The following is a 25,696-nucleotide window of genomic DNA, read 5'->3' as shown; positions in this document are numbered from 1 at the left end:
ATAAGAGACAGGCCCGGGGCTCTGCGGGCTCCGCTGGGGAGCGAAAGTCTGTGGCGTCCGGTCCGCGTCCCGGAGCGCGGCGGCTGTCATCGGCGGTGCCCTCCAGGTCCGGGGGCGGCAGCAGCGCTGCCGGCGCTTGTGAAATCACCGCGTACGGGCCGGGGCGAAGCGCCGGTCCCCGGATCTCGGGCTTCCTTCAGGCAGCGCTGGCTTTCCAGTGCTGTCAGCGTACTACTGTTGTTGCTGTTAAATTACTAAATACGTCATGGGCTGAGTGAGGTCGCTGAGGGCTCCGACGGCCGGACCGGGGCGGGGAGTTCGGCGTGGCCCGGCGGGCGGTAGCCGGCCTGTGCGTCCGGAGGGACGAGTCATCCATCCCTCCCTCGCGTCACCTCGCGCCTCGCAGAGTGAACCGGGGCCGCTGGCAGATCGTTTCTTTTAATCGCAATGGAACCGATTTATTTCTGGTCTTTCAAGGTCATCTTGAAAAGGTGCGTCTCAAACACGCAAGCGACATTTTTAAAGATTATTTCAGAGATGTGATCTGTGAGGCCTTTATGCAAGACTTTCGTACTCTGCTTCTGTGAGGAGAGCTCACAGTCAGAAGCAGCAGTATATGACACAGTGTTGAAGGAAAAATGCATCTCGTTTCTCCTCCTATTCTTTGTCATCATGTGCAGGGGTAAAATTGTTACACAACCCTGTAAATCATTCTATACATGTTTAATCTATGAAGGAAACGGAATGTTTTGTGCCTTCTGTTTCGTAAATTTGGGGTAAAATATGACAAAAGTATATTATAAAGTTCATGTACGTTTCTTCATGAAGAATTTTGTGTATAGTGATGCAATCGTGGTTTTTTTTGTGGCTGTATTTAAGTTTTAATTTTGGTTGACACTGTGGTATAGCTATTCAGTATGTAAATACAATTACTTAATGATATTTCAACACTGGATATTCACTCTAGGTATTTGCTCTGGAGATGACAGTGTTCTCCCAAGAACAGATTGCGAAGCTTCACAGTGGGAACATTTTCATTGAGTCATTGCATCTACTAGGACAGCTATGGGAGGCTGATGTGCAGCATCTCTGGATAATAAGAGAGAGTAGCACTACATTTTAGATGTGAAAAATGCGAAGTAAGAAAATGCATATGTCAGGGATGATCACAGTTGCAACAGGTGTGAATTGCTGCAGAACACCAATGTACAGCTGGATCCGAGGTGAAACTTCAGGAGGGTTTTATCATTACTGATATTAAACACGGCAGGTTAGCAGAGCTGGTAACCATCCGGTTGTGCAGCATGCTGACCATACCGAGAGAATGTAGTTCCAAGTTAGGGACTGAGATAACACTGCGTTATCTCAGTTTAGAGAAGATATTTTCAGGGTGTGTTCCTACTAGAACGTACTGGGATTTTTAGTTTTATAGCCATTGTATAATGCTACTCTCTGCAGACCCCTTCCCTATTCTTACAGGGTTAATATGTGAAACGGGCACTGTATGAAAATATTTAATTTTAAAAATGCAGGCTATATAGGTGTTACAGTAAGATGTGGGGGAGAGACAATGTTTATAGTATGCCAAGTCAGACAGAACTTTGATTTGGGGATGTTCTACTACTGTAACATCAGGAGCGTAAGTTCCATTTCACCCTGTTCTTGCCAAGACTGTGTGCCGCTTCAGTTAAGATGTAGCTTCCTGGAATTGTATAAACTACATCTATTTTCCTGCACGTTCGAGCTTATTGTAGGTTGCGTGCTTTTCTTCCTCCATCTCTATTTTTGTTAAACTGGTTTAAACTTTTTTTTTTAACAGGATTTCTACAATTGGCCTGATGAATCCTTTGAAGAAATGGATAGTACCTTAGCTGTTCAGCAGGTATTCTTACTTACGTGAAATGTTGTTCATAAATTCAGTTTCCTGAGTTTTGTATTTTGTTGGAAAAAATAGGGAACAGGGCATTCTGTTTATCTGCTTAGAATGTTGCTGCACAGGAGCAAATTTCATAAGCACCCTACGTATATTTAAAAAAATTGTAATTATTAATCGTGTATGCAGAAATAACTAGAATTCCCATGTGTGGCTTAAACAAAATAGATTTAAGAAAATGGTGGGTTTTCCTCTGGGGTTCTTTTGTCTTGAGATCGATGTTGTAAAAAAGCTGTAAAATTTACCCATTCTTTTACCTTTTCTAATTGAGGAAAGGTATTTTTCAGACTGGCCTTTTTTATACCAATTTATTTACCCTGCCTGTCTACTTTTTAACTTTTTAGTCTGTCAGTCACTTCTCAAGTAAAGAGTTTTTCTCTCAAAGTCCCTCAGAGATGTACTGTCCTAAATACACTGTCCTACGATAACTACAAGAAGATCCAGATTTACTTTTTCCCCCTCTCCTAGTATATTCAGCAAAACATAAGGGCAGACTGTTCCAACATTGATAAGATCCTTGAACCTCCTGAAGGCCAGGATGAAGGTGTATGGAAGTATGAACATTTAAGGTAAGAATCCATCTTTTGTCAGTATAGTGTGCTGATTCTAAGTGTTGTTCATTGATAGTGGTAGTGAGTCTTTTTGAATATGACAGATCAAAATAATTTAAATGAAACTTGATACTTCTATATTAAATATGCTTATATTTTGGTATTAATTATTTTCTGAATTCCTTGTTCTTTCTAAAGATTTATGATGCACTCTGATCTAGTGTTTTAGATGTGTTTTAAGAAAACATTTGTACCTGTCAGTTCAAAAGTTCTACTAGCATGTTTTGAATATGAAAATGTGGCCATAAGTTTCCATAGCACTTTCTCCTACTATAGTCACTTCTTCATCTCCGCTAATTGGAAATGGGATTTCTAGATGCTCCCAGGGCTTCCTCTGAAACTTGGAGGAAAACAGGCTTTAGCTGGGAAAGCATGAGTACCTGTGTCTTAGAGTTCTTTTTGTAGCTGTAAGGAAACTCAGAACTTTTTGTCCTTCTTGATTTTTGTTGTTCAGTATAATCAGTATGTTCAGCCTAGGTAGTTTGCGCCTGAAAATATTTTTCCTTTGTAGTGTAGGTTTACACCCTGTTAATACATATGTAGTAATCCTTTTTTCCTGGCATTACCTTAGTATCCCTTACTTACATACCTTAGTGTCTTCTTTTTTTTTTTTTGTTATAAGTGTGTCTTCTAATTTTACCAAATATACTTTCAGATCTAAGCTATACGTAGATTTATATATCCTGAACTTTTGCCTCCCGTTTTTTTCTCCTCTGGTCTGGAATAGTTCTAACAGACACAGGGAATCCTCACAAGAGGAAAAAGTGTATACACACAATTGCAGAAGACACATTTTAAGGATTTCCTCTGTCCTTTCGTGTACACCAAAAATCATTGTAGATTCATAAAAGTGACTTGTCACTAAATATTGTCTCGTTTGGAAAATTTATTCAGATTTGTCTGGTAAGATGGAGGAGTGAATTCTCTAACGTTAAAGAATGCGCTCTCAGGTACATTCTAGTGAAAGCAGTATTTCTAGAATTCTGTCCTACTTTGTTAATGATCTGTGGTGGGTCTTCAGCCACTTAACTGATCTGAAGGGAGTATATCTTAGAAGGATGGAATGATCCAGCTATATGAATTAAAAACTTACGCTCTTTAATTTTTTTAATCTGTATTTGTGAAATAGCACTTTCTTTCAAAACAAAGTTGGTATTTTAAACACTTCCACTAATTATTTACTAAGTTCAGTCTCTACTGTCAGGTAAGAATTAAGATATAATTGTGTTGTTGGGTAAAAAAAAAAATGCTGGTGTGAATTCTGTTTCTGTCAACTTGTAGGTCCTTGTATAGTGTGTTAATTCCTAGCCTGTTGCCTTTTGAGGTGTGATATCAGCTGAAATTATTTGATGGTATTCTTGAAGTATGATTTTTTTCATGTTCTGATGTATTTTTTCCACTTTACAAGAAAAATTTCCAAAAATGTTAGAGATCTGTGAAGAAGATCAGAATTTATAACCTTGGTTTTTATTAGAAGTTTCCAGTGGGTAAACAAATAGTTGATTTTGATGCTGCTGTGTTCATATTTCTAGACAATTCTGCCTTGAACTCAATGGACTAGCTGTCAAGCTTCAGGTAATTCTTTTCTTGATATTTTTATATTATATCAGGGAGGAGACTTTTTTTGTATTGTAAGATGCAGAATTTTCAGAGATTTCTTCTAAATTTATACACATAGACTTAAGCAGTGGTTTGAGGTAAGGTTTTTTTTTTAGGGTTTTGAAAACTTCTGGTAAAAACCCCTTTTTTTGGGGGGGAGGGGATGGGGCAAGAAAGTGGTTTGAAAAGATCAGCTCATTTTTGCTGTTGGGCAGTTTTCATAACTGAACGATTGTTTTAACAGAGTGAATGTCACCCAGACACTTGTACTCAGATGACAGCTACTGAACAATGGATTTTTCTTTGTGCAGCTCATAAAACTCCCAAAGAGGTATGGTATTTTGGAAAACTGACCCCATTGAGGTAGGATTTTCTTTCACAGTTCATATGTTCATGGGGAGACCATTATAGCTGGCTCCTTATTCAAACTGAGAGCTTGTGTGGGTTAGAATATCACTTGAAGTTTCCCTCTTTCCTATTGTGTAGTGGTTTACAAAAGAACGGGATGAGGTAAGAAGCAACTGCTTTCTACAGCAGTATTAGAGACTTTGCACATAGCCCTCATCTCTCTTAATTTGTGTTGAGACAGCCTGAGACTCAGTGGATAAAGGTCTTTGTTTAATTGAAAGAAGAGCACATGCTGGGAATAGGCTGTCCTCTTCAAACTTTGGCCTTGATCCATAGCACTAGGCATGTAAGCCTGACGCTCTGCAAGTGACAGCCTGTGCACGTGCTTAGGGAAGCTGTTTCTAAAAGGTAGTGGAGTCATAAGAATGCTTTATGTCGAGTGCATTATCAGCATGGCAGTAGCTTGTCTCCCTGAGTGTCCAACTACTGTAAACTTTGTTCAGCACTCCTATTAAACCACTTGGTACTTTTTTTTTTTTTGGCTTCAGAAGGCCTTTCTCTGTTGCTATTGGTTATGGTGATAGTACACTCTGTCATATTTATCTTTGTGTTTTACCTTTCAGAATAAGGTGTTGGTTCTTATTAACCTTATCCTATTTGTCCTGTAAGCTTTTTATTTTAATTTCCTGAGATGCCTTGATTTAGCTCTGGAGGCCAACTTCTTTCCCACTAAAACCTTTAACTCTCATCCCTACTCCATATATTAGCATGCAGTAAGTCTGTTATACTCAGCTAGACTGGAGAATTTCAGGCTGCTTTTTATCTCTGAATACACATCATTCATCTACCTTTTTCCATGTTGATAATAGCTATCAACTAATGGTCAGATAGTGAGTGATGCAGCCTTGAACTAGTGACCAGAATGTACTACTGAGAAGTCTTTTTCCTGAAACTGGAGAATGGCAAAATGGACAGATGTTCGTGCTCTCTCAGCCTGTCTCAGTTAATCTTTACTTTCTTCCCTCTCTTCTACATGTACCTGATTGCAGAGTGAAGGCTTCGCTTGTTATACACTTAGCTAGAATCATAGAATCATAGAATGATTTGGGTTGGAAGGGACCTTAAAGACCATGCAGTTCCCACCCCCCTGCCATGGGCAGGGACACCTTCCACTAGCCCAGGTTGCCCAAACCCCCGTCCAACCTGGCCTGGAACACTGCCAGGGAGGGGGCAGCCACAGCTGCTCTGGGCAACCTGTGCCAGGGCCTCACCACCCTCACAGGGAAGAATTTCTTCCATCCACCCAACCTAAATCTACCCTCTTTCAGTTTAAAACCGTTACCTCTGGTCCTGTCCCTACCCTCCCTGATGCAGAGTCCCTCCCCACCTTTCCTGTAGCCCCTTTCAGCACTGGAAGGCTGCTATATGGTCTCCCTGGAGCCTTCTCTTCTTCTGGCTGAACACCCCAACACTCTCAGCCTGTCCTCACAGGGGAGGTGCTCCAGCCCCCTGATCGTCTTCGTGGCCTCCTCTGGACCTGCTCCAACAGGTCCACGGCCTTCTTGTGTTGGTGCCCCCAGAGCTGGACACAGCACTGCAGGGGGAGTCTCATGAGACCTGAGTAGAGGGGGAAAATCCCCTCCCTCGCCCTGCTGGCCACACTTCTCTTGGTGCAGCCCAGGACACGGCTGGCTTTCTGGGTCACAGTTTTCCATCCACCAGGTACACCCAGGTCCTTCTCCTCACGGCTGCTCTCAATCCACTCATGGCCCAGCCTGTATTTGTGCTTGGGCTTGCCCCAACCCATGTGCAGGACCTTGCCCTTGGCCTTGTTGAACTCCATGAGGTTTGCCTGTTCCCACCTCTCCAGCCTGTCCAGGTCCCTCTGGATGGTACAGCCCTTCCCTCCAGTGTGTTGACGGCATCACACAGCTTGGGGTTGTCAGCAAGACTTGCTGAGGGTACCCTCAATCTCACTGTCTGTGTCACCAACAAAGGTGTTAAACAGCACTGGTCCCAGCACCAACCCCTGAGGAATGGCACTTGTCACCACTCTTCACTCGGACATTGAGCTGTTGACCGCAACTCTTTTGAATGTGACCATCCAGCTAATTCCTTATCCACCGAGTGCTTCATCAAATCCATGTCTCTCTAATTTCAAGACAAAGATGTCGTGCAGGACAGTATCAAAAGCTTTACACAAGTCCAGGTAGATGATATCAGTCGCTCCTCCCTTAGCCACCAGCGCCGTAACCCCATCTTAGAAGGCCACCAGCTTTGTCAGGTACAATTTGCCCTTAGCGAAGCCATGTTGGGTGTCACCAATCACCTCTTTATTTTCTGTGTCCCCTAGCACAGCTTTCCAGGAGGATCTGCTCCATGATCTTGCTGGACACTGACTGGCCTGTAGTTCCCTAGGTCTTCCTTTTTTCCCTTTTTAAAAATGGGGTTATGTTTCTCCTTTTCCAGTCAGTGGGAACTTCACTGGACTGCCACAACTTCTCAAATATGAATAGTGGCTTAGCCACTCCATCCACCAGTTTCCCCAGGACCCACAGATGCATCTCATCAGGTCCCGTGGACCTGTGCACCTTCAAGTTCCTTAGATGGTCTCAAACCTGATCTTGTACAGTGAACAGTTTCTCCTTCTCCCAGTCCCTGCCTTTACCTTCTGTGTCTTGGGCAGTGTGGCTGGAGCCCTTGCTGGTGAAGACTCAGGCAAAAGAGTCAGAGTACCTCAGCCTTCTCCATATCCCAGGTAATCAGTCTCCCGTGTCCTTCTGGAGAGGGCCCACATTTTCCCTAGTCTTCCTGTTATCATCAACATACCTATAGAAGCTGTTCTTGCTGCCCTTGATGTCCCTGGCCAGATTGAATTCTATGAGGGCTTTGCCCTTCCTAACCTGATCCCTGGCTACCTAGACAGCTCTGTACTCCTCCCAGGCTATCAGTCCTTGCTTCCACCCTCTGTAGGCTTCCTTTTTATGTGTGAGCTTGTCCAGGAGCTCCTTGTTCATCCCTGCAGGCCTCCTGACTTCTCTTTGTTGGGATGCATCGCTCCTGAGCTTGGAGGAGGTGATTGTTGAATATTAATGAGATTTTTTGGGCCCCTCTTCCCTCCAGGCCTTTATCCCATTTTACTCTGCCAAGCAGATCCCTAAAGAGGCCAAAGTCTGCTCTTCTGTAGTCCAGAGTAGTGAGCTTGTTGATCGCCCTCCTTGCTGCCCTAAGGATCTTGAACTCCACCATTTTGTGGTCCCTGCAGCCCAAGCTGCCCCTGAACTTCACGCTCCCCACCAGCCCCTCCTTGTTGGTGAGAAGAAGGTCCAGCAGAGCACCTCTCCTTGTTGGCTCCTCTTATCACTTGGAGAAGGAAGTTACCATCAATGCATTCCAGGAACCTCCTGGATTGCTTATGGACTCTAGAAGGTATTGGTGGTTGAAGTCTCCCATGAGGACCAGGGCTTGTGAACATGAGGCTGCTCCTACCTGTCTGTAGAGGGCCTCACCCACTCGGTCTTCTGGTCGGGTGGCCTGTAACAGACCCCACTATAGCATCTCTTGTCCCTGTGCCCCCTTTAACCCTGACCTGTAAGTTCTCAGTTAACTCCTCATCCATCCCCAGGCATGTCTCTGTGCACTCCAGCTGGTCACTGACATAGAGGACAACCTCCGTCATCATGTCCCCTGCCTGTCCTTCCTCAAGAGCCTGTCTCCTTCCATTCCAACACTCCAATAGTAGGAGCCATCCCATTAGCAACACTAATGATCTTGGTTTTCTTTGCTAAGGTCAGAAGCATTGATACACTTGGGTGCAGGTTTGAGGGTTTGTTTTTTTTTTTGATCAGGTATTAATTTATGCTGTGAAATAAAGAGTCTGGCAGCTTGACTGTGTGGGAAATAGGTGAACTGTGAGGTAACAACCATCTTTCCTTTGAGTGTACTCCCAGTATGTATTCTTATTATCCAGCTTTACTTAAGGATATGCATAAAATTCACTACTTGTGTATTATCACATTTCCATAGTAACTTTTTTCTTGAAATAACTTAACATGGGTTGTGAAACAGAGAAAAGAAACGGCTCACTTAAAGAGGAAATGTAGATCTTCAGAGAAGCTATGTGAAACTCCTGGCAATAAAAATGACCAGTGTAGTCAAAAGCATCGGGAAGCATAATTTAAATGTTTCTTTTTAAACAAGTTACATGACAATGTTGTGCATGCACTCATACATGTGCTCACTTACTGTTTTTGTAGTGTCCTGCTATAGACTACACCAGACACACACTTGATGGAGCTGCATGTCTTCTGAATAGCAATAAATATTTCCCCAGCAGGTAAAAACGCTTTCTTTTGGGAGGAGGGAGGGAGTAGGTGGCACCTAAACACTTAGAAAGCACGTTGAGAGGCATAACACGTTTTTCATGGTCTACTACTGAAAATATCAGAAGTGTCACTTGTTGGTAGGCCTATTGCCACTTTTAAGCTAAGGAAGAATTCCTGCCTGTTCAAACAGTTTGCCATTTACTGGAGCTGAGGGGTGCTTTTTAGGTGGAAACTGTCTTATTAATACCAGCTGATGTTATGGGGCTTCCATTGGAGTAGTGCCAACCTAAACAACAGGATGGCCTTTAGAGAGATGCAGTAACTCAAAGGACTTAAACACTACGGCCCTGAAAGCCTCCAGAAGCTGACACCCATCTACTGTGGTACATCAGTGACCACAGAAGACAGAGACTGAGTGTACTGAAGGGGCAGCCCACATGTTGAATCACGGGAATCTAACTGGAGAAGTCAAAATTGTGCTTCTCTAGAAATCTGGTATTGGCAAGGAAGGAGGTACAACTGGAAGATGATATTTATCTACAGGCAAAACTTTTTTTTGTAGTGAGAGTAGTTTTTAAATGTGGAATATTCATCAACATTTTTATTTTCCTTCCAAAACCAATCAATTTCAGACACATATATTTGCACTGCTTAAGTCTAAATTTCATATGTAATTTATATAGTACAAGTTCACGTCAACATCTCTCTCGGTAATAATTTTTGAAAACCTGTTTCTGTAACCTTTCTCCTTACAGGGTTAGCATAAAGGAATCCTCTGTAGCCAAATTAGGATCAGTGTGCCGAAGGATTTACAGAATATTTTCACATGCTTATTTTCATCACCGGCAGATATTTGATGAATATGAAGTAAGTAGTATCAACTTACATCTTCAAAGAAGGGCATTTACTGAAGTTACAGCTGAGATGTAATACAATTACATGTTTTATTTTAGTCCTGCCAGATCTGCATTCAGGTGAAGTATTGATTAGAGTAGATTACAGTTTTAGAACTGAAATGCTATGTTATACATGTATGAACATTAATTTATATAATTAGTTTACCCAGTTATGATTTCCCTCATTTGGAAAAAAGGTCAGAATTTGAGGTTTTGTACAAACAACTCAAACTCATCTGGTTGTAGACTCCTGAATGTATTCAATCACTTGGTACAGTTAGTACTGCTTATGTCTGTTTCCTGTTTGTACCTGTTACACAGCAGTTAAGGAATTCTAATTGTAAAACTGCAAAGAAACAGTAATTGGTGGCAGCTTGTGCACCTCCAGTAAATTCCACCTTTTAAAGAAATTAACAGATAGAAAGGAGATAAAGGGGTATGGTTGGATGTAAAAGACGTGTATCAAATCCCACTTAGGGTTGCTGGAGCAGCTGTGGAGTGGTTGTGCCCCATTGTGTTGGGGATAGTGTGTGTAGAAGTTTCATAATACCTTAAAAATCTCTTCTGGAGTGTGGATCAGGACTGCATTGATACTTGAATATATTCTTGTCTAAGTGCTGGGACTTAAGCCTGCGGTCCAGTAGAGTTTGTTGTTAATTGCAGTAACTATAAGGAAGCAGTAAAGGAAAGATTTAAAAGAAGTAATATAAATTTACCATTTAAGCATTACTATTTCTTTCTAAGACTTGTAGATCTAATGAGGCAATTACATATAAGCAGTTTCTTTTAGTATCTTCTTCTCAATTGTTTAAAATATTCCTTCTACAGACATTGTTTTTTCCCCTTTTTTCATCTCCAGAATGAAACTTTCTTGTGTCACCGGTTCACTAAGTTTGTGATGAAGTATAACCTGATGTCTAAGGATAACCTGATTGTACCAATTTTGGAAGAAGAAGTGCAAAATTCAGTGTCAGGGGAGAGTGAGGCATGATGGGAATGGCAGTACAGAAGCCTGTACTGAATATAAACAAAACATTAATGATGTACTGTATATATCATTTTAGACACTTCAATCACGTATCCTCATAGCTTTGTTTAGTATACTTTTTGTATGCTGTGTGCATTGCCTTTTAATATGGGAAATACTTTTAAGTTATTCATGAGCTGTATATTCATCAGTGTGGCACTCATGGTTTTTAAATAAAAGTAGTATCTGTTTATAATGCCTGTTAATAAAAGAATTTACAGTTCTCTAAAATTGCTGCTAAACAATCATTGAATCACAATCCTGAAGATGTGTCTGATTGGGTGGGAAAAAAGTGAGACTAAGATTTCACAGTAAGCCATTTTTTAATGCAGTAGCTATATTAAGTCTTAGTTCAAAGATTATCACCTTAAATATATAATTCTGCGGGAGGCTTCCTGCAGTGTAGCTTATTTCTAATTTAGCTTTTATTTTTTTAAGATGGCTTTGAAGATTTACTTTTGGATGTGCATATTGCTTGTATGCATATATCCAAATACTAATAGGATCTATAGTATGAGTAATACCAAAAGGACAATTTCACTATGCTATTGAACATATATATTCTTGATACACTTCTAACCTACTTTCGGGACTTGGTTTTTTGTTAGCCATGGAGGTTTGTGTGCAGCAGAGAAGAGGTTCTGTCCTGTTAAGGCAGGCTTCTGCTCTGCTCCAGTCCACAACTTCTCTAAAGAACAACCGTGGCAGAAAAGTCAATGGCTTCTACCTGTGCATATTTATGGCAACTGCTTACAGATTATACCTCATAAATATTCATGTTACACTACATAACACACTAGCACAGTCTTTGCTTGTATTCCTAGTAAAAACAGTCTAAGTACCTGAAATATTGAACCTGATTCTTTTCAAAAGTTAATCATGTTTTCAACATTTTTTTCTTCATTCACCTGAATTGTATGCTTTGACAGAAAGATTTGGATTCATGCTTCTGTTCCCTTCTAAGATGTTTATTTCAAGTTGTGTTTGCAGATTTGCAATAACTGACAATTTCCATGAGTGCTGCTTAATTGTGTTATGTCTAGAATGATAGAATTAAATGTTTTAGAGATTAATATAGCAGGCATACTGCTAAATGTACATGAATGCAGGGTCTAAAAGCACTAGCAGTGTTCGTATGTTAAATTAATTTTTCTTAGCTGTTTAAGAAGTTAGCTGGTTGTTCCTCTCTGAGGTTGCCAGGGGCCCTCTTTTTATTTCTTTAAGCAGGTCAGAATGGGCTAACTCAGCTACTTTGTGATCTACACTTTTGTTTTCTACATTATACTTACTTGGAAAGAAGGGAGTCCACCTATTTCTAATGTCTTTTTTCATAATATACTAAACATGCCTTAAATTCTGTTTTTCTTCATATGAATCAAGCACACCTCAAGCAACTGTACCACCTGGATGTAAAGGGAATGTAAACAATGAGAAAATAGAGACCAAGCTTAGGTACTTCAGCAGCTGTATTCTTCAGCAGCTCTTTCTGTCTCATGTTTATCACTATTTAATTGTCAGCGGGGTGATTGCATGAGATGTTATCTGAGCGAAAGCAGCTTCAGTTACTGTCTATACACTTAGTTCTAACTTGCCTTGTATGGACCAGGTTACTTGATTTCGAGAGGTATCTTGACATTTGTACTGCAGGTAGGAGGAGTGTATTCTGGAGGTCGTAAAATGTGTTTAGTCCTGTTACAAGCTGCTGTAGGACCATCCACGGTGTGGTTCTGTACAGTCACTCTGCACGCTTCTATGGGCCACGGTGACTGAGACAGGCAAAAACATGTCACTGGTGTTGCTAATTACATTTCCTCTGCAAAATTAAAGAAAATGATGTGGTGCTCAGGACTGCATTATAATTTTAAACCTCTTTTCTTCCTCTTATGCTTTAAAAGTTTCACTTCAAAACAAAACTCGGGAAGTTTTAATCCTGTTTATTCTCATTCAGGTTTGCACTGTAAAGTTGACTTGCTCTACTAAGCTGATTTTATATAAGGCCTAAGTGAAACACTGCTTGTATTTTCCCTTGCTATTGTTTACATGAGTACTGTGTACACACATGTGCCTGAATGGTACCGTAAAACTTCAGTTAGCCTAAGCAAACCATTGATTTGTCTAATAAATATTAACAGGTTTAATTTAGACTACATAATAGGGAAACTGAGACTGTCTTTGAATTATATTGTAAAAAAAAAAAAAAGGATAAAATTAAACTGTTTCTTTATCCATACCACTATATTTTGGCAAGTTATTCTCATTTTTTATGTCGTCCAAGATTGCAGGCAACTGCATGCTTCCAAGAGAAGGTTGGGTGCTCTCCCCTCTCCGCTACCAGGTGTGCTGAAGTGAAGTTGTATTTCTTCTTTCAGAAGTAAAGAAATACAATACTCATGAGCATGTTGAAGTCAGACCTCAAATTCATACATCTCTCAAAACAGAAAATGCTGGTTCTACACTTACTTTAGTAAGGGTGACTGAGAAGAGGACCTTCCAGATACCAAAATAAGCAGATTGGGACAGCACATCACAGATGCAAGGGCATACTGTAAGCAAAGCACAACTTCCAAATTACTTTTCCCTTAAGTCACTGAGGTTTTTCCTGATGTTGGTCTTAACATATCTTGCAACAAGTCAGCCACAGTGATTTGGCTACTTTCCTTTTAAGATTTTAATTCTCCCAGGTGTTGTCAAAGTTTATCTGCTTAAACAGATCAGAGTATGTCACCAGACCTGTTCCTCTAAACCACTTTGTCTCTTTCTACTTATACATACCTGAAGTCAGGAACATTAACGGCTTTCATTCATAGCAGTAGTCTAAGTTCTGATAGAGAAATTTGGCTTTGAAAATATCTAAAGCCTAACTAAGACTGTTCTCTAAACTAAGCCATAGGAAATTGTCAAGACAGCAACCTGCACTTTCTACCTTCCAAAGATGAATATACTAAGAACAAGGAAAACCTCATCAGCTTTTAACAGTTGGCTGTAAATCTAACAAGCTTTGCTTTGTGAGCTGTGTGGACGTACAGACAAGACTGCAAAAAAGTAATTCTAGCTTGAGGAAAGGCTTACATTGATGTAGCCCATTCCCCATCAAGCGTGAGACAAACATCACAAAACTGGTGGCTGATCTGTTAAGTGTTTTTAGTGGTGAGAAGCTTCCTATCAGAACTGTAGAAGAGATCTCAGCTTAAAATAGTATTTTACAGACCAGAAACACAGAAGTTAAGCAGCAGTTTATTGCAGTTGACCAAGTATGTAAATAAACTGTTCTGACAATTATGAGCAGGGCACTTTTTTTGTTACAGTGGATAGTTTCTTCCTGATTGTAAACACTAGAAAAGTATTTCCTCTCCAAACAATTTAAGCATCAGAAAGTATAAACAGTCTTTTGCAGAGGTTCATGACCAGCACTGGTTGCCTTTTCTTTTTGTTCCAATAGTTTCAGGGCCACTTCTATTGTCACACACAGGTAAGGGACTTTTCTACTACATTTGAGACACACAGGCTTCTAATTGTGGCCTGTTATTGAATAAATAAGTGTAGTTATATTTTTTGTCAGAGACTGCATTCATGCTTTGATTTGCAGTTCTTTCAAAAAAACGAGTATGCAAAATACATTCTGGTAAAATGAAAACTCAGAAGAGTGTGTGTGTGTATATACATATATATATATACACACACATATATATACATATATATACACACACACACACACACACATATATATATATATAAAAATAGAGCATACAAAAAAAAAAGCCCTTGCCAGAGTTACTCTGACAGTCCGATTTTATAAACTTAGTTTGTCATGCCGGTCACAACACTAATGAAGGCATACCTTAACGTTCTAGTTTGTGTAAGAGCAGGTGATGAAATAAGTAGCTTAAATTAGAATTTCCTATACCCAAAATGCACCCTCCCCTTCTCACTTTTCCAAGTAAAATATAGTTGGCTTTCAGTATATACAAAGGGCAAGCCAGAAGATTTTTTTATCATTTTAGAAGCATTTTCCAATATTTCTGGTTTCAGCATTCATGCTTTAGGAAGATGTGTAGTTTATTCTGTGTTCAACTAGTGCATGAAGTCAGGTAATTCTTGCACAGTCTTCACACAGACAGAGCAAGCAACTTACTCTCCTCCCTGATTTTTGAAAGAAAGCCTTGCTGCAGGAGAACGCTCTCGGCTCCATGCCCACCAGGGATGAAGCGTGGGCGCTTACAATAAAGAACAGGATAAGCATGCAGTCAGTCAGACAAGCTCTCAGAGTCTCCCAACAGTTTCTGGTTTGGTGACTCCAGAGAGAATAAGGTGATGGTTTTCCTTTCAGGAATTTTTCAGTCACCTTTTAAATCCATGTAGTTTTATCCACAGCACCCTGCAGCAAGGTGCTCTGCAGCTGGCTGAACAGATACCATGATTTGTCTCAAACCTGATACTTACCTCTGCCATGATCCCCTTGAGTTCTTGTACCAAAAAAAAGAATGCTGAGGAATTTATTCCTTTGCTATGCTCTCCATTACACTCACTTCACAGACATCTATCTTGGCTCCTGTGAGGTTGGCCTTTTTTTTTTTTTTTTGAGATGAAGAATTATGTTTGTTTTTTTTGTTTTGTTTTGTTTTGTTTTTTCCAATAGTGAGCCTAAATGTAGCCCTGTGAGCTGAAAGACAATAGAGAGCTAGGAAAACAATCTAGATTAGTGTTTCTATGGCAGAGGCAACCTTACATACTGTCAGACAAATGGCATTTTAAAAAAGCCATCCTTAATTATATAGAAATTGCTAAGTGGGTTCAACGCTAACAATTTAGTGTATTTACACTGAACTAAAAAAAACTAGAAAGAAATTCTGAGGTTTGCAGCACAGTCAACACCTGTGAGATTCAAAAGCAAGGACTCAAAACTGTAGGCTGCTAGAAATGAATATGGCTTTATTTCATTTTAAGAAGAAAAAGCCTTTCTTGCTAAAAGTGGGGATACTCTAGTGTACCTGTGAAGTACCTACATCCAGAGCATACTCAATTTCTACCTTTGTTCCAAAACAGGATCTCTCTTGAGTACATCCCATTAATTGTAAGGGGGAAAAGTTCTTTAAAAAGATACTAATTTATCTGAATTTTCTGTATTCTCAACAGGTGATACAGGTGTTACATGATTCATTTTATCCAGTGATGTATTCTAGACAGATCAACTGCATTCAATTTATTACTTTATATAGTGTAACTTATTTAAATAGGTGTAGTTCAGTTTTGGTTTAGGATTCATTACTGTTAACCATCTTAAGCAGGGATACTGCTTTATAGAAGGTAATTTCTGACGTGTATCTGGCTCTTAAGAATCACAATTCAGAACTATTCTGCCAGACTGCCAGCATTTTTCTTAAGAAATTCAAGTGAGAAAAATAGAAGCTGCCCTTTTCAACAACATGCAATAGGAAAAAAAAAGTTGGAAGGAATGTCTCCAGCTCCAGGGCAGTGGATTTTTTTCAGAAAAAAACCCAAACCTGCTGCAAACAGTTGTTAGAGTTGCTCTTCCAAAGTGAAAAACAATTTTATCATGAAATTGGGAGGCAGCTCCAAAGCAGTAATCATTTCAAGCTGCCACTATGACAATCATGCAAGTAGAAGGGGTTTCCCCTGTCCCCTTGCCTTATAAAGTAAATTGAAATAGCACTAAGGCTTTGTACTACTTTTGCTTATTGTAGCAACTGTGGGGTTTTTTTCTTTCATGAGTTACTTTTTGGTTATTGAAATAAGCAACTTCTGCCAGTCTTCTTTCTGCACAGGTCCCCACCACTGAGATCACAGTCTGATTTCCACCCTCCTGGCCATCTCCTGGGGGCTCACCTGGAGTCGGTCTTCCTGTCACTGCACTCACTTGCCCACTGTGTTTAGTGCCAGCGCCTGCCACTGTGGGCAGGGTGACTCCCACAGCAGTCAGCAGGACGCCAGCCCAGGGGAGTGGGGTGGTCCAGTTAAATACATTCACAACGTTTCTTTCCATGTTTGCAGTACAGCACACCTAGACAGGTATCAAAAATCCTGAAGGTGATGTGTGTGATTTGCTCAGTTCTGTTCTGGAGATGCATTTTTATTCATCTTCTCCTCTGTAAAATGTAATCTCCAGACAGCAGTATGTTGCTCACGCCTGTCCCCAGGGTGCCCTGCCTGTGTTAACCTCCCTTAATGTAAGCAGCTCCTCTCCACGGTGAGGACAAAAGCACAACTTTGTCCTTGCCTCTGAACACTTTCTGGTATTTGATGCAGTTGAATACAGTATAACCAGTGTGAGATACATTTAGCTGAGAAATTTTTTATATATACATCAGCACATTTGTATAGAGTCTGTGGTCTAATACTGGCCATTAAGTTTAGCCTACTTCCTCCTGTGTACTATCAGCATCATTGTGCACCTTGCCGTCGATGCTTCTTCGTGAGTTTCTCTAACTACTTTTTCATAGTCTGCGAGTTATCTTTCAGGGGGTGAATCATTCTTAATTTCCACTCATGAGTAAATGATGAGTATGTCATTATACAAGCTATATGCTTGGATAGCTTTTGGCTTAGATGTACAAGGAACCCTGGTAAAACCTGCATACGTGAAGTTATATTATAGGAGCAAGTGTCTGGCTGGAGCCTCCAGAGGTTTTCTGTACATACCAAGTCTGAATGCAGCTTAAATTATTAACACTCTAGCATAAGACTTAACATTTCTCTAGGCATTTGAATTTATGCAAAGCAAGCAAAATGAAAATTACATTAAAACAACAGCTAGGCAGTTCATTTTCCCCATCAATATTTACAACACCCTTAGAAAAAGAAAAACAAAAAGAAAACATTCCTCCAGCTTGTGGAAAATATTAAACATCCTCATTCCTTTCTCTCTTACACAAATTTAAACAGTCACTGCTTTGCAGAATTTGCTTTCTTGTTTGTCAAAAGCATTAACAAGTTAGCAGAGCACCCAGTCACGTAATTATTCTATTAAAGAGAGACAGAAAACCATATTATTTTGCAGTAGTATTATTACTACAGTAGGATTAACACAACAAAGAAACAGACAAAAATACAAAATGAGTCTGGGAAAAGTCATAGGATTATACCAATGCATTTAAAGTAGTATGATTTTTTAAAAAAAAAAAAATTGTGTGAATTATGTACATGTCCATCTGATGCAGCTACTTACTTTATCACATACACGTGACCTGAGTGACTCCATCTTCCTGGTCAAATTGTCCATCATCCAGTTCCCTTAATACTCCATCACTGCTACTGAATCCTGAAAAGCCCCCATACTGGGAGGATCCCTCCTTCATCCAACATTGTTTAGAAGGAGACAGGTGAAACTCATCTGGTGGCTGTCCAATTTCTACAGGGCGAGACGTAGCTGTGTCTAATCCAACACTCCTGCTAGAGACTTTGCCTTTTTCCTCTCCAATAACTTGTCTTAAGGATTTCCTCTGAAATACAAGATGTTTAAATGTTGGCTTATTTGGGGGAGGGTGGGTGGGTGGGTGTAAACCAAACACTTTGCAATGAGGCATGCACGGATTTAACGTGAGCTGTATTTTAACATAAGGAAGCATTTAATGCGATGGTTTAAACTATGAACTCTGGAGAAAAAAACCTCAAGACAGACAAAGGAGATACAAGACATGGCTGCGATTCAAGAAAGCACAAACAAATGCTAAAAAAGGTGCTTCAACAATACTCAATTGTTACACAGTACCTGGCAGATCCAGAATGATTTACAAGCCTTTACCCACGCTAAAATCAGCCATTTGAAGAAAGCATGATTTCTGTGCCTAACACGTCTAACGTACCCCAACTCTGACACTACCATACGTCACATGTGTGTGCTGCCCTTTCTCATGCTCTGCAGCCATGATGCTCGAGGGTGGCCCTGCTTCTGGTATCAGCTTCCTCTCAGCTGCAGAGGTCCCTCCTGCCCGGAGGGGCGGGAGGGCCAGGCAGTGGCAGGCAGCAGCTGACACAGCTCCACCATCTCCAGCTACCGCTGCAGGCACACATCCACTCTCCTTCACTCACCTACCTGCACGCCACCACGTACATTGTCTGGCTAGTGCCCTCATCTGCAAGCTGCTCTGAGTCAGTGGATGTTGATCACTTCCACAAACACAGTTCTGCCTTGAAGCTTCAACAAGAGTGCAGCATTTGATGAAGGTGTGAGTTGAACTCCACTGACACTGAACTCTTAAAGAGTGTGATCTGACCCCTTAATAGGACTGAAAGATTTCCCACTGATCCACCTCATGGTGAGACTGCTATGCTTTCCCATCTTTCCAGTTCTCCCTATAAAAACCTTCAAAGCCTTTTCAAGTAATGGCAAGTTTATTGAGAATAGCATTCAATACACATGGTGGATCTACACAGACAGAAGTCAGCAGCTGTCCTGTACAGTAATTTGAGAGGGGGTCTAAAGAGACCTTGCAGATTAAGAACTGGGTATAAATACAGTCTGACATTAGTACTAGGATCTCCTGACATGCTTCTTTAAGTGATGGCTGCCAACATCAAAAAGAAAAGCAAGCAGATTTTGATTTATGCAAACAAAAACCTATCAGACTATGCTAAGAGTCCTCTTAGGTATTACAAATAAATAAAATGTTTATTTCAGTTTAGCATCAGGAGCTACCTGAGGTACTCAGCTCTGTGATGATGCAGCACCCCCAGAGGCAGTGTCAGTGCCCTGAGACACACCAGAGCAGCATGGTCAGGCAGGCAGAAGGGCCCTGCCTGGAGCCTGGCTGTCAGCACGAGCACTGCTAAACCAGGAGATGCTTTGCCAGGGGACACAGCCCTGTCCACAGCAGGAGCACGCCCAGCTAAGTTGGAACGCAGCCCCAGCATGGAGCAGCACATATGTTGGTAGGTAAAGGATACATGTGCTCTTGCAGGGGGATTTGCATAAATGCTATCACTTTAAAAACAAAATCACTCCACAACTCTGTCTGCCATGCTCTGGCAAGTTCTGTGCCCCCCTTCTATACATTGCTAAGTTTTTTTCTCAAACCCTTTTAAAACAGTAAAAACAATGGTCCTTGTGGCTAAAGGAAATGCATGTAGGGAAGCTGTTACAGGCAGCATTGGGAACTTAGACTAAGGGGAAACAGTGTTGCCTCAGGAGAAACAGAAGGAAATAGGCTTCGCCTGGATGCCACAGTAAGAGGATGAAGTCTGCTAAAGGGAAATAAAGGAAAGAAGAAAAAAAACCAGAAAACCCTCAAGCACTGTGTGGTTCAGTCTTGGATCTTCTCCTCTGAACCATTTTCTTAGTAAAGCAAGTGGAATGTGATAAACAAAGAGCCCACTGAGCCAGCATAGCCCTTCTAATCCAAGAGGCCTTTGAACCATTTCGTAAGGCATAAGTCAGGTCATAATGCACTATCCATGAATATACAAGAGGGCAGAGAGATGAGCTGTGAGGACATAAAATATACCCTCCTCTGAGGTACCTGTGGGAATAAGAGACCAGGTAATTGGGGTTTTCTCCTTAATTCTTACTGATGAAAAGCTTCATTTAAAAACAGCAATGCCTAACTTTAACTCAACAATTTAAAAAAAAGATAATCCTGAGTACACAAAGCAACCTGTACCCCATGTAGCCATTCTCCAGAACATGAGTCACAGAGGTCCAGCAGCTGATCTGCCTGTGTGGCAAAGCTCCTGCTACGGCCAGACCCTGCTGCACTGTGGAGAGCTGGGAAGTGAGGTGATCAGGGCTCTAGGGGCTTGACAGTTAAGTGTTTGAGAAGGCCTGTATCAAGGCTGTTTTCTGATTTCAGTAATGAAAGAGCCTTGCTGGTTTTGTATTTTGACACTCTCATAGGTAGCATTCTTCTCAAGGTACCTGAGTTGTAAACATGCTAAGGGTATGCTTAAACAAACATGAATTGTAATGCCTTTTTTTTTTTTAATAAAAAAAAAAATCTGAAGTATTTCCGTGTTTCAAAAACATCCTAAGTTGTGGACATGAAAATTTTTTTAACAGCTTTAATGCAATTTGAACATCCATGAAAAGATGGGCAGTACAAATGAAAATGAGAGGAATTAGATGTTTTTACTAAAACCTTTGCAAGGATTTGATAAAGTTGTATGGCTATGTCATCAATGTCCAGAGGACATTTTAAATAAACATATTAAAGTTTCTAGAGCAAAAGTTAATGCTTTTGAATTTCAGCAGCTTGTTTTTTGAAATCTAGCTACTCAGTGCAAAGCTAGCATGACATTCTAAACCACTGAATCGAAATAGTGATGAAGGTAATATGCTGTTTGACAATTCAGACATTTTGGTAAAAAAGCAATGAAGTAAAAAGATTAAAATTCAGGGGGAACCAACATAACTGGAAAACCAGAAGGAAAATGTTGCTCTGCTAAATATTTCAGCTTCAGCCTCAACTACCTATTTATCCCATGCTAAAATGACCTCAGCATATTGAAATTTCCTGGTAGAGAAGTAAAGCATTTCACTGGTACTTAAAGAGCACATTTAGATACTACCTTTGTTCGGATTTTGAATGCAGTAATCCTGGTGTAAATGGCTACAAATCAGCTATTTCTTGTTTACTTCCAGTATGTTAATACTTAAGTTAAAGGTTTCCCATTATAACAAAGAAAACAATAACCACAAAGCACACTATTTTATTTGTATAAACCAAAGCTGCTGATCACCTAACAACTTGGTGAAAGAACTTAAAACTGTGAGCATAACGCTTCCTATTTCTAATTTAAACCAAGTTGCAAAGATTCATCAGTTCCTTGTACTAAATGTTTTTACAGAACTGGCTTGTATTACGTTTCCTGGCAGAATCCAGTCTTTATTATTCTAACTTGTGTCATGTAGTTAACGCTGCCTTTTAAGAGATGCTTTTAGTTAGAAATAACATACCTTACCAAGGAAAGGGTATTCATCTCAGGAGTAAATGCCCTTATTATACAGAGTATTAAAAAGGTAGGGAAGCATCAGGACAAGTACGACTTTGATAATAAGTGACATAATAAGGTCTGTACAGTACTGATATCAAAATTATGTTCCAAAACATACTTTCAGAAAAGTCTTAGTAAAGAGTGTAAAGACTACAAAGTCAGGCATGAGAACAAGGGTCAGAAGCTTTGGAAGCTAAAAGGTGCAGATGCTTGGCACACCGGGGGAAATTAAAGGAAAAAGATTTTATGAGGTACTGGCAGAATTTAGAACAGGGTATGAATGGAAGGGGAGATTAACACACTGGCGAGGGAGACTACACAGAAGAGAAAAAAGTAGAAGCTCTAATTTTGTAAATGAGGAAATAAATTACAGATAGCAATAGATACAACAAATAAAACAGGACTTTAATTGTGCATTTTGAACACCGTTCTTCCAGGCATAGAAGCAGTAATTATCAGGGTACACAGTGAAAAGGAAGTTAGACTGGAGATAAGCAAAAGTCTGGACAGGAAAAAAAAAAAAAAAAAAAAAAAAAAAAAAAAAGGAGAGAGTATATTTTAGAAACACTAAGTAGAGGAATATGTAGATGATAGTAACAGATAGGATAGAAGGTAAAAAGGAGGGAGAGAGATCATTGCCTTACGATAGCATACAACACCATGAGTGACAAGGTTTGTTAAAGTTACTATGCTGGTGCTGGACATGACTGAGTACTCCATAGTTTTCATAGCTGCTGAAGACTATCACAGGAAAGTCACCATTGTTTAGAGAAAGGTGGAATGGCCATCAAAACCCAGAAATAACAAAAATGAAAATCCATCACAGAATGTTGAAAGACTTCGCAAAGAGCCCACCAGTAGTTCATCCTTCTCTGGCCACAGCATGATTTACTATAGCACTATACAGGCGCAATAACTGCTGTGATCTTGACTGAGCAGAACAGAGTGAGTGCCAGTCACTTAATCCTCAAAGCACTTTCATATTTATGGCAGCCTCACTCGAAAGGGACAAGGAGTTGTTCAGGTCCAGCTGCAGGAGTTTTAAATCCTCCATTTCTGTCACATATTTTTATGCAGCAACACAGCACACCCCCCCCACCCCCTTCAGATTACAGTAGCCCTTGCACAACTTGACACTTGGGTTCTTCAAGTGCGAAAGTAGCCATTTGGGAGGTCAAAATAAAATGTCTGCTTTCATGTGCAACAGATCCAGGATTTGAATCAGAAGACTTCCTGAACAGCACAGCCAACCTCATCCATCCAAGACAGTAATTTCTTAGCACAAACCAGGTTTTTAGCAAGCTTATGCTTTTCTCTATGGCTTAATTTAAAAGGTATATGACAGAAAAAAAGAACATGTAAGTTCAGCTGCAAAAGCTCTCCACAAACTTGAAGTTGAAAGAAGTGAAACACTCTTCTGCCACTTTTTTTCCCATTAATTTTGAAGTCTCATTTGTTTTTGTACCTAATTATTATGTGAAGTACTAATTTGTTTTTATATTAATACCAAAAATACATTACCTCTGGTGTCTGGACAGCAGAATTCCACATAACAGGTCTCTGAAGAAAAATTACTTGCTTTGTGGCCAGATTTCCTTCACTAAAATTTAAAGAAAATTGTTTCAATAACTTAAAGGCAGTAATAGTTACTGTAACGTGTTCATACCTTTCAGAGTCAACTGTAAGTTGTGCGTACATAAGTCCATGAGTGAGGATAGACTACCAGTAACTGTTTTAATTAATTCTTGAACAGTTCTGTAATCACATTAAAGGAAAAAAAAATATAGAAGCGTAGAGCTGGGTTAAGGTGTTGGGTTTTTCAGCTCTACATCCACAGCGAGATAAATGACACTGGCTGTTTTGTACATGAGAGGTATATGCATAGAAACGAGAAGAGAATACAGTAGTAAGGTAAATAAAGGAAAAAAAAAAAAAAGGAATTGAAGTTTTTAGTCCTGGAACTTTTACAGATGTGGATACTGCTGTGGTAGATATAATTTAAATGAACACTTAAATTTTTTTAAAGGAAATATTTTCAGAAAAATAAATGAGAAAAGGAAAAGTTTTGCTCAAGACCAAACTAGATGTTACTGATACATGTTTCAAAAGTGTTACACTTTCAGTACTGGTGGTACATCCTCTTGAAGCTTTTATGTGTATATTTTCATCCCCTTTGCATCAGAAATACATGTCAGCACATTGACTGCATATGTATTACAAAGCCCAGCTCCACGTCACTGGAAGAGTGCAAGAATTTCAAAACCAGAGCTCTAGGATGGGAGGGTTCCTGTGCTTTTTTAAGTATCAGGTACTACGTTTTGATAAACTCTCCTTCTCACCCCAACTCCAACTTCTGGGCAGTATTCAGGGAGATCTTTACGCATCTAAAGGACAGACACTGAAACATCTTGGCAGAAGTGTGACTAAAGATTTAATTAAGAGTGTGCTAAAGTAGTGAAACAAAAAAGAGACATAGTGAGTTCATTTGAAGTATCCATTATTCTACCTATTCTATCAACCATAAACCAGTATTACTATGCATAACATTACAGAAAGAACTAGTAAAATAATGTAAGCTTGTAATTCAGTATGGGTATGTCACAATCTTAACAACTTCATACATAGAGCTAACTCATTAATGTTTTATGCCAGAGCTAGGACTGATAGAACTGATTTGGGTTTAACATTAGGGACTTGATCCAAGAAAAAAATAACAGGGATTAAAACTGTTCCTATGAGATCAGGAAGAGCTTGTTAACAGCCTGCTTGTTAACACTAGAGCTTCTGGAAGTAAGTTCTGAGAAAGTATACAAAACAGCGCCATTCCCAGCAAACTCAGCAACATCTGATCATTAGTCAGTGATGATGGTTTTGTGACTGTGTTTGGCCCCTCACAGTCTTCCTTTCTGTCCAGCTGAACTCAGGTCATGGAACATCTTTGCATGTCTTCCTTGCATGAGAACAGAAAACTATCTTAAACTCCAGTTTGTGGGGAAAACAAGGAGGCAGGAGAACAAACTTATTAGTTTCCCTAAGTCAACAAGGTTTGTTGCTCTGAGTGTGCCTACTTCACTCTTTGCATTCACTAAAAGAAAATGTGTTACAATTTTATGTCACAACAAGGAAATCAGCAAACCTGCAACCTTATTCCACTTGGCTAGGTATCTCTCTCTGCCTCAGTCATGTCTGTTTTGATAATATCAACTGGGAAATCTCTCTTCTAAGCAAGAAAGCTGAACACAGTCTCTGACATGGGGAAGAGCCTACAGCTTATTTTGTAACAGTGTCTGCATTCCTTCAGAGAAAAGAAAAAATTCCAAACATTAAGCTACAGCTTTTACAAATTCTACTAGAACAGAAAAAGGACATGATGGTGAGTAGACAATAAGTAAATTAACAAATTTCTAAGTCTGACCTTATTAAAATGCCACACACGACAAAGTGGCTATGAGCTTAATTCACAAAGCACTCAATGACAGTGGGATTTCCACAGAATTTAAATGAGAAAAAGTGCTTAGAGCAAGCCACTCCATGGCTTCCCTCACACCTCCACATTTCCTCTTTGCCTTGTAAGTCAGGGCCATTTTGAAAACTTAGATTAAGTAGATTGTCATGATAAATTAATATTCACAAAGTCAGTGGTTTTGCACTGCATTTGCCTGCCTGCTTTGTGGCGCCGGTAGACAGTCTGCCTTGCCCATTTTCAGGGACTACAGTAATCAGTGAGGGGAAATAAAGGTCACTGCAGAGTAAGGCTGCTGAAGCCTTTTTCCTGTCTCTTCTTTTAAGAGGGATGAAGGGCAACAGGGACTCTCTTGTTAAAACACCAGTAGTTTGCTTGTCTGCTTATGCTGTATGTGCAGTAAATTTTTCCTCTTACATACATACATACATATATATATATATATACACATACATACATATATATATATATAAAATAAGCCCCCCAAAACAATCATCAAGCTAGAAGCTAAGCAGTACTGCCAATGACTGATTTTTACAGATTTTTTTTT

At 40.0% G+C, this 25,696-nt stretch overlaps 2 protein-coding genes across 5 annotated transcripts in view; one reads left to right on the top strand and one right to left on the bottom strand.

Moving 5' to 3' along the window:
- LOC113482009 (10 kDa heat shock protein, mitochondrial) overlaps window positions 1-12,977 on the top strand; it is a 21,855-nt gene extending 8,878 nt beyond the window's left edge. The window contains exons 3-9 of the mRNA XM_026852178.1: window positions 1,820-1,882; window positions 2,402-2,502; window positions 4,077-4,119; window positions 4,388-4,474; window positions 8,748-8,827; window positions 9,572-9,683; window positions 10,572-12,977. Coding sequence (XP_026707979.1) covers window positions 1,820-1,882; window positions 2,402-2,502; window positions 4,077-4,119; window positions 4,388-4,474; window positions 8,748-8,827; window positions 9,572-9,683; window positions 10,572-10,703 — 618 coding nt within the window. The 3' untranslated portion in view covers window positions 10,704-12,977. The remainder of the gene's footprint in view (window positions 1-1,819; window positions 1,883-2,401; window positions 2,503-4,076; window positions 4,120-4,387; window positions 4,475-8,747; window positions 8,828-9,571; window positions 9,684-10,571) is intronic.
- A 4,893-nt stretch (window positions 12,978-17,870) lies between these two features.
- The window catches only part of RFTN2 (raftlin family member 2), a 46,987-nt gene continuing 39,161 nt past the window's right edge, over window positions 17,871-25,696 (bottom strand). For all 4 annotated transcript variants that reach the window (XM_026852174.1, XM_026852173.1, XM_026852172.1 and 1 more), the window contains exons 9-10: window positions 23,205-23,283; window positions 17,871-18,196 (exon numbers count right to left, since the gene is read on the bottom strand). In XM_026852174.1, the coding sequence (XP_026707975.1) occupies window positions 17,927-18,196; window positions 23,205-23,283 (349 nt within the window). In that variant the 3' untranslated portion in view covers window positions 17,871-17,926. The remainder of the gene's footprint in view (window positions 18,197-23,204; window positions 23,284-25,696) is intronic.

This window comes from Athene cunicularia (assembly GCF_003259725.1).
Source record: "Athene cunicularia isolate RWA chromosome 7 unlocalized genomic scaffold, athCun1 chr7_part1, whole genome shotgun sequence".
Lineage (NCBI taxonomy): Eukaryota > Metazoa > Chordata > Aves > Strigiformes > Strigidae > Athene > Athene cunicularia.
The sequence above is the reverse complement of the archived record's forward strand: the minus strand, read 5'-3'. Positions and strand labels throughout refer to the sequence as shown.